The sequence below is a fragment of the Ursus arctos genome, unplaced genomic scaffold, assembly GCF_023065955.2.
Source record: "Ursus arctos isolate Adak ecotype North America unplaced genomic scaffold, UrsArc2.0 scaffold_19, whole genome shotgun sequence".
Classification (NCBI taxonomy): domain Eukaryota; kingdom Metazoa; phylum Chordata; class Mammalia; order Carnivora; family Ursidae; genus Ursus; species Ursus arctos.
Window position 1 is genome coordinate 41,491,760 of NW_026622863.1, and position 13,981 is coordinate 41,505,740.

At 52.0% G+C, this 13,981-nt stretch overlaps 2 protein-coding genes across 2 annotated transcripts; one reads left to right on the top strand and one right to left on the bottom strand.

Annotated features, from left to right (window-relative positions):
* Positions 1–1,412: 1,412 nt before the first annotated feature.
* CAPNS1 (calpain small subunit 1) lies at positions 1,413–9,974 on the top strand. Its single transcript, XM_026484492.4, has 11 exons — positions 1,413–1,580; positions 2,467–2,690; positions 3,662–3,695; positions 3,980–4,069; positions 4,224–4,281; positions 4,379–4,443; positions 6,747–6,815; positions 6,910–6,988; positions 7,130–7,246; positions 9,167–9,225; positions 9,410–9,974. The coding sequence occupies exons 2-11, from the start codon at positions 2,485–2,487 to the stop codon at positions 9,434–9,436; spliced, it is 804 nt and encodes a 267-aa protein (XP_026340277.2). The 5' UTR covers positions 1,413–1,580; positions 2,467–2,484; the 3' UTR covers positions 9,437–9,974.
* Positions 9,975–10,694: 720 nt separating this feature from the next.
* Positions 10,695–12,423, bottom strand: LOC113244847 (cytochrome c oxidase subunit 7A1, mitochondrial). Its single transcript, XM_026484536.2, has 4 exons — positions 12,314–12,423; positions 11,491–11,577; positions 11,270–11,354; positions 10,695–10,813 (listed from the first exon to the last, which is right to left on the bottom strand). Exons 1-4 carry the CDS (start codon positions 12,326–12,328, stop codon positions 10,758–10,760), a joined length of 243 nt encoding a protein of 80 aa, XP_026340321.1. The 5' UTR covers positions 12,329–12,423; the 3' UTR covers positions 10,695–10,757.
* Between the last annotated feature and the right edge of the window lie 1,558 nt (positions 12,424–13,981).

The following is a 13,981-nucleotide window of genomic DNA, read 5'->3' on the forward strand; positions in this document are numbered from 1 at the left end:
GCTGCCACTGCAGTTTTGTTTGTTGTGATCTTGTTATCTGAGCTATTATCATATTAATTATATATTTTTAAGCTTATTGTTTTTAGTAATCTCTATACCAATGTAGGGCTCGAACTCATGACCGGGAGATCAAGAGTTGCATGCTCTTCCGACTCAGCTAGCCAGGTACCCCAATATTAATTATATTATTGAAGAGCCAATGCGTTAGGGTAGTGGTTAAAGTTACAGGCTAGGGAGTTTACCCTCAGTTTATTTATTTGTAAAATGGAAAGACTGCATACATCCATTCCATAGGACTGTTATAAGGGGATATTAGGTTATAGTAAAGTGCTCAGGAGAGTATTTGGCCGTTTTTTGTTTTTGTTTTTAACCAGGATTATCTAAGGGTGAGTTGGTCAACCACCTGAGCAATCCAGGTGGGCTACAGGAGGAGGGAACAGCATGGGTACAGGCACACAAAATGATTCCTCTTTACTAAGCCTTTACCACTTAATTCTAAAGGGGAGTGGGAACACTTGTTTTCATTTTACAGTTAATAAATCCTTGCTTAAAAGAAGAAACAGCCTTGCTCAGAGCCCAAAGGATCCCAGTTATTAAATGGGAGACCCAGGGTTCAGACTCAAGCTAAGCCAGCCTCCAGGGGAGATTCAAGGGCCAGACGTCCAGAATACCTGGGAACCAGATTTAACTCCCTCTGAGGAACCCTGAAGTTTGCAGGTTGGAGCCCGAGAGCGAAAAGTCTCCAAAGGAGGTTTCACTCGCCATTTTCCCTGCCAGTTTCTGCATTTCCCACCCCCCATCCCTCCACCGGATCTTGGGAACATCTAGCCTCAGAAACCAGGCCATGGCCAGAGGGGCTCTTTCTGTGCCCAGGCCCCTCTTTAGAGAGGGGAAGAAGGAGGCGACACTTGGTGACCCTGACTCGGGGTAAAAGGGTGCGGGTGGAAGAGGCACAGGCAAATTTTGTAGGCGGCAAAGTGCTTCCCGCCGTTTGACCTCCATTCGGGTTGCTGCAGGGCCCCGAGAAATCTAGCCTAGCCTTAGCCCCTGCCACAAATGCGGGCGCTTGTCCTCGGGCTGTGGGCCAAACAAAATTCGGGGCCTCCAGGTGCTTTGTCGCGACAAGCCTAGGATAGGGGCCGCGTGCCAGGAGTCCCTTTTCCAGCGGACCAAAAACCGCACCCGTGGCCGCATGGAGGCGAAAATTCACACTGCAACACAAGGGGGTGATCTCGGGCGCGGCCCCTGAACTTCCCTCTCTGGATTCATTCATCTGAGTTGGAGAAGAACAGCGGAAGACCTCAGACCTCTGGAGTCAGGGAGGGGTCGGAATCCACAGCCCCGGAAACGAGCAGGGCGGAGCCGCGGCGGCCACGTCCCGTTACGTGAGGCGGGCTAGGCGCACGCAGGCGCAGCTTCAATGCCGGCTCTAGGACCGCGCGGATGCTTGGTGCGCCGCCCCGCAGTGCCTAACCCGGTCAGGGCAGCCTGAGTCACCCGCCCCGCCCTACGGAGCCGGACGCGGCCAGAGGCCCGGGAGCACCACCGACGAACGGAGCGGAGGACGTGTGAGCTAGGCGGTGAGCGCCCGATCTGGATTACCCCTGTACTCCGTAATCCCGGTCTTTGCGGCCCCCACATCCCACAAAACCCTTAAGTCCTGGTCTCAGGGGTCCTCCAGATCCATGATCTCAGATTTGAAGCCCCTGTCTGTTCGGCACCCCACTATCCCGCCTCGGGGACTCTTCCACCCTCTGCCTCAGGATCTAAAATTCGAGCATGGATTTGAGAGGTACCCCACAAATTTCTGCCCAGGGTGGGGGTCCCCAGAACCACGATCCTTAGATCCGTTCTCCCAATTATAAAGGGAACCCCGCTATTCCAGGCCCCGGGATTCACACCCGCAATCTTATTAGACCTGAGCCCACAGAATCAGCGGTGACATTGTAATCCCGCTGCTGGGAGTACCGAAACCCTCAAGCTCACATTCTGGATTTCCTAAACCCTGCCCCAGAGGCCTCCAGGTGGAGAATTTCTGATCGGCGCCCCTGACCCGCTCAAGACCCCAAAGTCCAGTTCTGCGGCTTGATCTCAAACACGTCAAAGATGCCTTACACCAACTTGGGGCTCCCATTTTGGGAACCCCACCTGACCGGGCCCCTTACTCTTAATGATGCCTATGCAAAGACTCAGTCCAAGGTCCCGCAAAGTAGGCGGCGATCCTTTAGACCCTGAAGGGATTTCAAACCCGATCCTCGGTCCCTATCCCACCCATCCTAGAACTACCCTCCTCCAGAAGCTCCGACCCCATGCCAAATGGACCCTCAAGCCCCAGCCGGAGGATGGGACCCCGCCCAGAGGCCTCATATTACTCCCCCAAGTCTGACTGCCAGAAATGCGTATTTTTGTGTGGAGGGAGCGGGCTCAATGGCGATGCGGCCTTTTGACCCCTTTTTCCCTCCTCAGGAATCTTAATTCGCAGGCATGTTCCTGGTTAACTCGTTCTTGAAGGGAGGCGGCGGCGGGGGAGGCGGGGGCCTGGGCGGGGGCCTGGGGAATGTGATCGGAGGCCTGATCAGCGGAGCTGGAGGCGGCGGCGGCGGCGGCGGAGGAGGCGGAGGCGGCGGCGGCGGCGGCGGTGGCGGCGGAACTGCCATGCGCATCCTGGGCGGGGTCATTAGTGCCATCAGGTAAGGCGGGGCCCGAGGAGGGGAGGGGCCTGACGGAGGAGCATGTCCCGCCTGCATAGATTGAGGTAACCTGGAGACTGACCTACGGTCTTAATTAAGCTGGGCTGGGCCTGGGCTGCGGGACCCGCCTTGAGGGGGCGGACCGTAATGAGGCCGATGGCAGTTCAGGAGGCGGGGCTTGACATGGGCGGAGTCTGGCTGTTACGGGGAAGATCTGATGGGGCGCGGCTCGGGTTTCGGGAGGTGGGGCTTAATGGGGTTGGGCGCGGCCGGCTTCCAGCCACTCCGGCGACGAACGTTAGGGGGCGGAGCCAATGAGGCTAGGGTGGGATCTCTTCATGGGGGCAAGACTTGTCTTATGGGCACGGCATGGCCGTCGTAGTGGGTCAGTGAGGGGTGCACCCAGAATTGGCCGAGGCCTAGTGGGATAGGGGAAATGATCTTGAAGGGACTGGGTCTGGCTGGGAACTGTCTGGATTAAAACAGAAATACCACCTGGTGGAGGTGGAGCAGGTTGTCGTTAGGGGCCTAATTAACCATGGCCACCCCTCGAAGGGGTGGGAACTCATGGAGCTGGAGTGGGATGTTGGGAAGACACAGGCGTTAGGAAGCCATAGGATGGAGTAGGTTCCTAGACAGAAGGGACCTGAGGAGGGTGGAGCCCCAGGAAGCTAGGTCAGAGCTCCTATGAAGTGAGCTGTCGAAGGGGCTGGATCTTTTGAGGAATCTGTCTTTGAGCAGGTGTGCCCTGGCAGGAGTGGGGCCTACTGTGCGGGCAGGGCTCTGAGTTTCCTGCGAGGTGCAGCCAGGGTAGCAAAGATAGGGACAGGTGAGGACAAGGACAGATAAGTCAAGCAGAGGGAGAAGTAGGGAGGTGGTGGGCTAGGGTTTGGGGAGTTAGGGCGTGGGGGCTGGCGCGGTCTTTGGAGGCCCCACCCACTGGCACTAACTCCCTTCTTGTCTCCCCTCAGTGAGGCAGCTGCACAGTACAACCCAGAGCCTCCGGTAAGCCACCGTCCATAATCAGAGACCCTGCTTCTCACTCCGAGGCCTTTTTCAGCACCCATCATTGTCCTTTTGTCCCTCTTACGAAATTCCTCTCGTTAAGTCTCTCCCTTGCCATGTCCCCAGACTTAGTCATGGGTCTTAGCTATAGCCACTCTTCACTGACCATCTCTCATTCCTTTGCTCACCCAGCCACCTAGCCCACTCTGACTTTCCCACCTAGAGCCCTAGTCGTGGCTGGGGCACCCCTCTCCCACTTGCTCTGAGATCTTCTCCCTCTGCAGCCTCCACGCACCCATTACTCCAACATTGAGGCCAATGAGAGCGAGGAGGTCCGGCAGTTCCGGAGGCTCTTTGCCCAGCTGGCTGGAGATGTAAGTAACCCTGGGCCCCCATCCTTGTCCTAACTCTTCCATGCCTTCCTTTGGCTGCCCTTGTACACACACTCAACAATGGCAATCCCCAAAGAATCCCCATTCTCCCTCACGACACTCTTCCCTTTTAACCATCCCTGACTTTTCCCCACAGGACATGGAGGTCAGTGCCACAGAACTCATGAACATTCTCAACAAGGTCGTAACTCGACGTGAGTTATTGGGCTCAACACATAGGGCAGTTTTAGAGTCATGGGCGCTGGGGTAGCTGTGACCTCTGGTCTCTGACTTTAATCCTGTCCCCCACAGACCCTGATCTGAAAACTGATGGCTTCGGCATTGACACATGTCGCAGCATGGTGGCCGTGATGGATGTATCCTTGGGAGCAATCTGACTGAAGCCCTGGGTGAAGGAGTTTTGTTAGAGCATGGTTGGGACAGCCAGAGTGTAGCTTGAATACCCACACATTTGGACCTGCATACATCGGAACACACATGCACTACCACACATCCAGACATGTGGCCATAAATAGTAACATCAGCTGTCACTTTATAGCCATTGTATTAAACAGGCAGATTTTTTTTTTTTTAAAGATTTTATTTATTTGTCAGAGAGAGAGAGCACAAGCAGGGGGAGAGGCAGGCAGAGGGAGAAACAGGCTCCATGCTGAGCAAGGAGCCCAAGGTGGGACTTGACCCCAGGACCCTGGGATCATGACCTGAGCTGAAGGCAGATGCTTAACCGACTGAGCCACCCAGGTGTCCCAAAAGAGGCAGAATTGTTATAGTCCATTTTGTAGGTGAAGAAAATGAGACTTAGAGGCAATCATTTGTCTGAAGGTATACGAAAAGAGTAAGTGGCAGGATAGGAATTTGGAGTTAGATCTTTTAGGCTTGAGAGCCCAAGCTTATTTCCTTCCTTCCTCCCTCCCTTCCTTCCTTCCTTCCTTCCTTCCTTCCTTCCTTCCTTCCTTCCTTCCTTCCTTCCTTCCTTCCTTCCCTCCCTCCCTCCCTTCCTTCCTTCCTTCCTTCCTTCCTTCCTAGTACTACACCCCGTGGGGCTTGAACTCATGACCCAGAGATCAAGAGTCGCATGCTCTATGGACTGAGCCAGCCAGGTGCCCCAAGAACCCAAGCTTGTAACTGCTGTAGGTGTGGCCATATTCATGCGCATATATACAAGGGCACACCATATAGGTGAAGATATGTGAAGGCATGTTCACAGGAACACACCTGCAAGTTTGCTTATGGGCCAGTCATTAGCTGATCTCAGATACGTGCATGCTCAGCACATAGGGAAAATGTAGACACACGTGCATTGTCATGTGATCACATAACATACGTTGCACAGAGTTCTATAAGCTTGGCTGTGCCGCTTAGCAAGGTTATTGAACCTCTCTGGGCCTCAATTTGCCAGTCTGTAAAATGAAGTGAATGATAGTGGTGAAACTGAATTGGAGCCACATGAAAAAGGTTTAGCACAGTGCGTAGCACATAGGAAGTGGTCTGTACACATTAGCTGCTACTGTGATCTTAGGTAGATTTTCATCTCTGAATGGGTTTCTTTGCCTGTGACTGGGGAATAATACTGGTGAGGCTGGTGTCCTAAGGATTTAGTGAGAAAAGTGATGTTCCTGAGAAGCTTAGCACTGCCTGGCATGTACTAGGTAACTTGATAAATCTTGGCCATGATTATTATTATTGACGGTTTATCAAACATTAGCCCCTGAGCTAAGGGCTTTATCTCATTCTGCTTGTATCACAAACCCAGCAGGTGTGTACTATGATCACCTGATTTCCTTAGAATTCTAAGATACCCTTGTTTTTCACAAGTTTTGACATTCATGAAATTGAATTGCTATTAAGAATTTTATAAATGGTGGGGCACCTGGGTGGCTCAGTTGGTTGAGTGTCTGCCCTTTGGCTCAGGTCATGATCCCAGCACCCTGGGATCGAGCCCCGCTTGGGGCTCTCTGCTCGGCGAGGAGCCTGCTTCTACCTCTCCCTCTGTCTACCACTCTGCCTACTTGTGCTCTCTCTCTCTGTCAAATAAATAAATAAAATCTTTAAAATAAGTGAGGGGCGCCTGGTGGCTCAGTCAGTTCAGTGTCTGCCTTCAGCTCAGGTCATGATCCTGGAGCCCCGGGATCGTGCCCCATGGCAGGCTCCCTGCTCAGCGGGGAGTCTGCTTCTCCCTCTTCCTCTGCCCTTTGCCCTGCTCCTTCTCTCTTGATCCGTCTCTCTCAAATAAATAAAATCTTTAAAAAATATTTTTAAAAAATGCTGGAACTTAAGAAATTTTATAAATGAGTTAGTTACTATCTTCAGGTGAGGAATTTATAGTTTAGAGAAGTTATGGTTATGCTTATTTATTTTTAATTTATTTTACTTAAAAATAAAATATTTATTTATTTATTTCGTAATCTCTACACCCAATGTGGGGCTCAAACTCATGACCCTGAGATCAAGAGTCATGTTCTCTTCCAACTGAGCCAGCCAGGAGCCCCCAACATAAAATCTTAAAAGAAACATGAACTAAACCATGTATGGATAAAAAGAAAAGTAAGACTGTATCCAAGGTTTTAGCCCAGGTTCCCCTGCTTGGTCATGATCACAGTGCATACAGTGCATGCATCTGGGTACAGTCATCACACTATTCTTAACACCCTTCCACCAGAGTGACACCACCGGCAAGCTGGGCTTCCAAGAATTCAAGTACTTGTGGAACAACATCAAAAAGTGGCAGGTGCGTGATGACCTCCTAGCCCAAAGACCCTCAAGCCTTGAAGATGCCACGCCCCACGACGTTCAGTTGAATCCTTACCTCCCTGTCCCTACAGGCCATATACAAACAGTTTGACGTTGACCGTTCAGGTACCATCTGCAGCAGTGAACTCCCAGGGGCCTTTGAGGCAGCAGGTATGGCTGGCAGGGATATAGTCTGACTGGGGGTGGCATTGATGAGGCAGCCCCCAATGAGCTGGTCTGAACCTGAAACCTAGGGGTGGGAGTGGGTCGGGCCTTGTGGCCCCAATACCTGAGAAAAGAAACCATTCTCAGGGTTCCATCTGAATGAACATCTCTACAACATGATCATCCGACGCTACTCGGATGAAGGAGGGAACATGGATTTTGACAACTTCATCAGCTGCCTGGTCAGGCTGGATGCCATGTTCCGTGAGTGACACCCCAGCTGTCTTCCTGGGTGGGGGTTTGTTCCACCTCCTTTGGCCAAGGTCTTCTCTGAGCCTGACCCTGAGGCGAGCAACTCCTAGAACAGCAGCAGCCCCAGTTCCTGCCCTCACGTCACTCCCAGTCCACTGGAGGAGAGGCAAATCACCAGACAGTGACCGCTCAGAATGGTTACAGTTGGGATAGGGGAAGCTCAGGGCAGTGATCAGGCCTGGGAGGAGAAGCTCAGGGCCAGAGTGGGTTTAGATTTCTGAATGGGGAAGCCCAGTGGTCTGTTTGACTTAGGAGGCACCTGATGCAGACTAAGGATCAAGAAGGGCTTCTTGGAGGAGGACATGTGTGAACTGAGCCCTGAGGGATGAGGAGGAGTGACCCCAGGGAGAGAGTGGAGACAGGTGTTGCTGTGGAAACAGCCTGTGCAAAGGGAAGGAGAAGGTGGTGCTTTTGGTGTTTTTTGTTGAACTCAATTCTGAATGCTGGAGAGGGGTTGGGATGCAGAGACATAAGGCTAGGAGGGGTTAGAAGGGGCTGGATTGTGAGGGCTCTTAGGAATATGAATGCACTGAATCCTTAAGACCACTGTGAATTGGGAATTATTGTCCCCACTTTGTGGAGGAGGAACCTAGGGTTCAAGGAGGCAAAACTGCTTGCTCAGCTAGGAAGTTGCAAAGCCAGAATTTGAACTTGGATTTGAGAGAATTGAATAAAAGGAAGCAGGAGCAGTGGGCACAGTCAGGCCATGCAAGGCTGTGAGTGTCATGTTCAGGGGTGCTCAGACATTACTGGGGGCAATGGAGAGCCATAGCAGGTTCTAGGCAGAGGAGGGATGGGGTCAGGTTTGGCTTTAGGAAGATCTCTCAGCCTCCAGAAGAGCCCTCAGCCTCCAGAAGAGCCCTGGGAGGGCAAAGCATTAAAACCATGGGTAGAGAAAAAGGGTCAGGTATGTCAGGGACATGCAGGGAAGGGGGAATGGACAATAAGGGCAGACGATTCCAAAAGTCACTTACGAGAAGGCCCAAGAAACGGCCATTGGATTTACCAGCAAGAGGGCCAATAGGAACTGCAGTGAGTGCAGTGTCCAGGACACCATGTGTGTGGACACCTGAGGGCGGTAACCGAGTTGTTAGAGAGGGAGCAAAGACAGTGTAGACCCCGGTTTGCCTAAGTTTGGCTTTGGGTGGGGAACATGGAGTCAGGTTTCAGGACATGAATGGGAACTACACCAGAGTGTAGAGCAGGAAGTGGGTGCCCCTACTTCATTTTATATATATACACACACACACAAAATATTATATATATAATATTATATATATAATATATATTACGTATCATAAATAAATTATATTATATTATTTATTTATTTTTAATTATGTAAACTCTACATGCAATGTGGGGCTTGAACTCATGACCAGGAGATCAAGAGTTGCATGCTGCAGCAACTGAATGAGACAGGTGCCCCAAGTGCTAGCCATTATTATCATCCCATATATTAGTATATTTTTATCTTTTTTTGTTATTCTGTTATTTTTTATTATTTTTTTTAGATTTTATTTATTTATTTGACAGAGAGAGAGACAGCCAGTGAGAGAGGGAACACAAGCAGGGGGAGTGGGAGAGGAAGAAGCAGGCTCCCAGGGGAGGTGCCCGATGTGGAGCTCGATCCCAGAACACCGGGATCACGCCCTGAGCCGAAGGCAGACGCTTAACGACTGAGCCACCCAGGCGCCCCATCTTTTTTTTTTTTTTTTTTTAAGATCTTATTTTTAAGTAATCTCCACACCCGATGTGGGGCTCAAACTCACAACCCTGAGATCAAGAGTCGCATGCTCTACCGACTGAGCCAGCCAGGTGCCCCTGTATATTTTTATCCTAAAAGCCAAATTCCCCAACCCTTTTCTTCTCTAGGTGCCTTCAAATCTCTTGACAAGAATGGCACTGGACAAATTCAGGTGAACATCCAGGAGGTAAGAACTCCTGTTCTGGGATGTGGGTGCCCAGCAGGGGACCCCCTTCCCTCAGCTCCTTGTACCAACTTGGAGCTTGGGCTCCCTGCCTCCTATTTTCCCAACAACCCCTGGGGGAGAGCAGAGAAAGGTGTCTGCTATTCTTTGTTTCCCTGCTTCTCACCCTGTGCCTTCCTCTCCCCAGTGGCTGCAGCTGACGATGTATTCCTGAATGGGAACCCCAGACCTGCCCCCTCATCACCCTGCTATAGGAGTCACCTTGGATTCTTCCGTCTCTCCCAGGGCTGAGCCAGTCTGCAGTCTCGTCTTCATGGGTCCTGCTGACCCACAGGTCTTTTGGTTCCCCTAGCCCTTGGCACTTGGCTTCTCAGTCAACAGCTAGGGCCCAACATGGCCCAGCATGCCATGCCCCGAGTTAGCCCTGGCTCTGAGACACTCTAACACACCCTGTCCGCAGGGTCACTCCACCCTCGGTACACCTATCCCACGCCCACTCCATAATGCCTCTCATGCACCTGTGCCAAACCCAGCAGTTACGTTGCTTCCACACCCCAAGGGCCCTTCTCTTGGTTCCAGGAGGATCACTCCAGTCCCTACACACTCTAGCACACCTGTTCACAATTACCACCCTGGCAGCCAAACTCTAGGCTGGAACAGGCCCAGGTGTCCCTATGCCTTTGTCTGTCCTCTGCTCTCAGCCTGCCAGGGCCAGGAGGAAATAAAAGCACCCCGGTTGCTGCTTTCTCTGAGATCTGCCTCCTGTTCTGAACGTTGAGGGGTGGCTCTGTCTCTATCAGGGGCAGAGGGAAGCCTAGGTCCTAGAGGGTGGGGGTGGTTTGGTCTGTCTTCAAGTCTATCCCCAGCTGGATCTGCATATTTCCTAGTCCTTTTATTGCCTTTGTCCTTTCTCTCATACTGGATTCTAGTTGAGCCGTAGTCTCATTCTTGCTGAGATCCCGTACAGATCCTGTGGAGGCTGAGACAGGGACCCAGAAGTCTGGGCAATCTCTGCTGCTGCTGCAGGAGCCAGGCCCTTGGGAGGTCTCCACCCGTCATCCCCTCCCAGGCTCTGTTCCCCAAGGCCATGCTTGCTCCCTCTTGGCTCTGTCCTGAGTGAGTCTGTCCTCACTTCCCTTAGCCTCTGTTGTGTCATGGACCATGCTCAGTATCTTCCTTCCCACCCTCGAGCCTCTGCAGGGAGAGGGACTGCCATCCCAAAATAGAGCCCTCTCAAATTCCAGGACATGATCCCAGATCCCCAGGCCCTGAGAGGCAGCCCAGGGGTACTGTTTGGAATCCCCAGACCCTCAGGAGGGCTGAGAGGCAGCAACATCCTACGGGTAGCCTTGTAGTGTAATAATCCTCTAGCATGAGGGATTCAATGGGCTGTCAAAGTGTAGGGATTCCCTGCTGGTGGGAGGATGGGCTTGGGGGGGGGGGGGGCAAACAAACGGAGGCCACAGCTGGGCTGGGTTCCCCAAGAAGCCAGCACATTTATTGATGCTTGTTCAGGTTCTGCAAGCTTCTTGGTCTCACTTCTTGTGAGGGAAGGAGGCCCAGCCAAGGCAGTACAGGCTATAGGCGGTGCCTAGGGAGGGAGTAAGGTGACACAGCGTGAGATCTCAATTGCCTCCCTGGAGTCCATCTCAGCTTTTAAGCCCCTCTTCAGGCTCCCTCAATCACCAGTCTGGATCCCAGCTCCAGTTCAGGCTCCAGCTCCCTTCCCAAACTGCACTTCGGGTGGAGAATCCCCTAGCCTTGGTCCAGACCAGGCTGCCAGCTTTCTCCACAATTCCTGCCTGGGCCCCATACCCCCTCCTGGGACAGAAGCCCAAGCCCTAGGTGCTCCCTCTCTATATGCTAGCGTAGACTCCTGGAACATCCCCCAAACCTGGCCAGCTCAGAACACAATCCCCTCCCTAAGCCCCTGCCCAGCCACTAGGCCTCTCCCCAAACCTCAGCATGGGAACCAGCCCATTCCTCGCTCCAGCTTGAGCCCCGCCTCCTTCCCCAGCCGCTCAGGCAGTGGCGGCCCGGCACTCACCCCCTAAACAGAGCCCCATGGTCACTCGGTACAGGATGTTGTCGGTTCCCCCGCCCTTCAAGTGCACTGGGAGGTCATTGTCCGCCTGGATGGTGGAGGCGTCGGATGAGAAAGGGGTACAGGTTGTTCCGTGGACTGTATCCCGTCTCCGCCCTACTCTGCTCCAGGACGGAGCCTGGGGTCCGGGTTCTTCCCACTCGTCACGCCCCTGCTCCGCCTACCTGGAAGAGTTTCTGTTTCTCAGCCACTCGGTTCTGGAAGCGGTTCCGGGCAGTTGAGCTGAAAGAGCGAACCAGCGCCTGGGAGACCTGGCGGGGAGGGAGTCGTTGGGTATTGGAGACACATGCAAGGGTGTCCCCAAAGGGTATGGCTGTGGGGGGTGGGAGGAGAGGAGGGGCTCTTCGAGGCCCGGACACCCGGACGGCCCTATCCCTTGCGTGTGTCTCAAAGGCAAAATCCGGACTGCCAGTACGAGGAAGGGAAGGGGTTCTGCCAACAAAGGCCCAGCAGGGGAGTCGCGCCTACAGAGTCTGGCTTAGAGGTTTCCCGGTTGCCTAGAGGGTCCTGGAAGAGGAGCAGACCCAGAAGGGACACTTGTTCTGAGGGTCCAAGTTCCGAGATGGTGGTTTTTCGTTTTTTGGTGGGGATGTTCTCCTAGATTAACGGGAGAGAGCCCATGTCCCGGGAATGATCCCCTCCTGGATCCGGGTGCCCAGTGGGGTTTCCATACTGCCTAAGAAGTCCGGGGGAGGGGAAGCGGTGTTAAGTTCCCAGGGCCTACGTCCCGAGACGTTAAAGGAGACCTGGGTGAAGGAAAGAAGCTCAAACCGGGGCGTTGGGCCGTGTTAGGGGTCCCAGGCTGTCTCAGAAGCCCTCGGATTAGGAGGCGGGGGTTGAGGGTCCCAGGCTGCTTCGGAGGGAGTCCCGAACCCTGACGGGGGCTCACGTTCCAAAGCCCCAGTTCCCGGGATGTTTAGTGAGTCTCGTATCGGGGCGAGGGCTTCCGGGTTGGGTTTCCCCGCCCGGCCCTTGGGGGGCCCTCACCCTCAGGCCCCTCATTCTGCGTCCTCCTCTTCGGCCGGAGTCACCTCCCCTCTCGGCCCAAGGACACACAGCGCCCTCCCCTCCCCGGGAATCCCAGGCCACGCCCTCGGCGCGCCGCGTGACAGCCTGTCCCGGGGTCTGTGGTGGCGGGCGGGGTGTGGGGGAAGCCGGGCAAATCCCGCCGCCGGATTCGGATTCGTGCTATAGGCCCGGGGAGGGGACGCTCCAATCCCGTCCCCGCGCCGAAAGGTCCGAAGCATCCCATCTGTTACTCGCAATTTCTGCTGGTCCAAGTGGAGAGGAAAACGGAACCAGGGAATACATTTTTGATTTGTTTCTGTGGAGATACCCGTCTGGGGCAAGTGCAGTTCCTCTCCGGGGTCTCTCAGATCTCTTCTTACAGGAATTGGTATTGGAGAGCGAGTGAGGGAGCAGATAAACGGGTTCCAACTTCTTGTTCTATCTACAGAGACTGGGTGATTGCACCTCCGAGCCTTAATTATCGTATCTGTAACATGGGGGCTAAGTCAGGATCTTCCTGGGAGGCTTTTGAGAGAGTTTAAATGAGCTCATAGAACAGCATAACTGAGCTAACAGTCATAATCGTGGTAATAACTTGCAAAATTATTGCATAACTGAGCTAATAACTGCACAGAAGCAAATAAGGGCCCTTATTTTTACTACTTGCTAGCGGTAGGCTTGTTAAAAAACAAATTTAACAGTAAATGTGAAGCTCTGAAAGATTCCATTAAATGATTCATGAATTGGGCAGCATCCCGTCTAGTGATTGTTAGGGAGCACCCTGAAGCTACGGAAAAGGAAAGGTTTTGAAAGGCCTCCAGCGAGGAGGGGTGGGGGTAGCGAGGAATTCATTGTTTTAGGCTAGGTCTCCCTCCTAAGGGGAATGGTTGCGGTTTATGGGATTACCTCCTAGTGTTGACCAGTAAATTCCCATTATATTCCTGGGGGTGTGGAAACTGCAGTTGGGTTAGGTATTAAGTTTTGGTTTATTGAAGTGGGGCCTTAGCACAAATGACTCTATCTTGGGCCCGTGATTTTTCTTTTTAACAGATTTATATATCAAGTATTTTTATACTTAGTTAATTTTCCTTTTACCATGGAAGATTTCAAACAAAGGAAAGGAGAAAGACCCATCACCTGCTTCAACAGTTACAACCATTATAGTGCTTTTCATGTATTTGCCCCATTCAACTCCTTTTCCCCCTTATTGGAGGATTTTAAAGCAAATTTCAACATCATATTTCATATTTACATATGTATCTCTAACAGATAAGGACTTTAAAAAAGGAAAAACCTGATATCTACAATTTATAGATTGAATCTTGGATTAGAAAAAATCATTTAAAACTTTTTCTCTTTTTATTTGTGGGGCAGTGGGTGAATTTTAAAAAAGGTCTACGGATTAGACAATAACATTGTGTCAGTGTCAATTTCCTGATTTTGATGATTGTGCAGTGGTTATGTAACAGGGTGTTCTTGTTTTTAGGAAATACAGGCTGAAGTATTTGGGAGTAAAATGTATCATATCTGTAACTTATTACCTTAAGATGGTGAAGAAACAAATTATATATCTATATTCATATCTATTTGATTCTGATGTGCTGTCAGGGTTAAGTACAGTTGCCCTGATGGCTTTAGTCATGACTG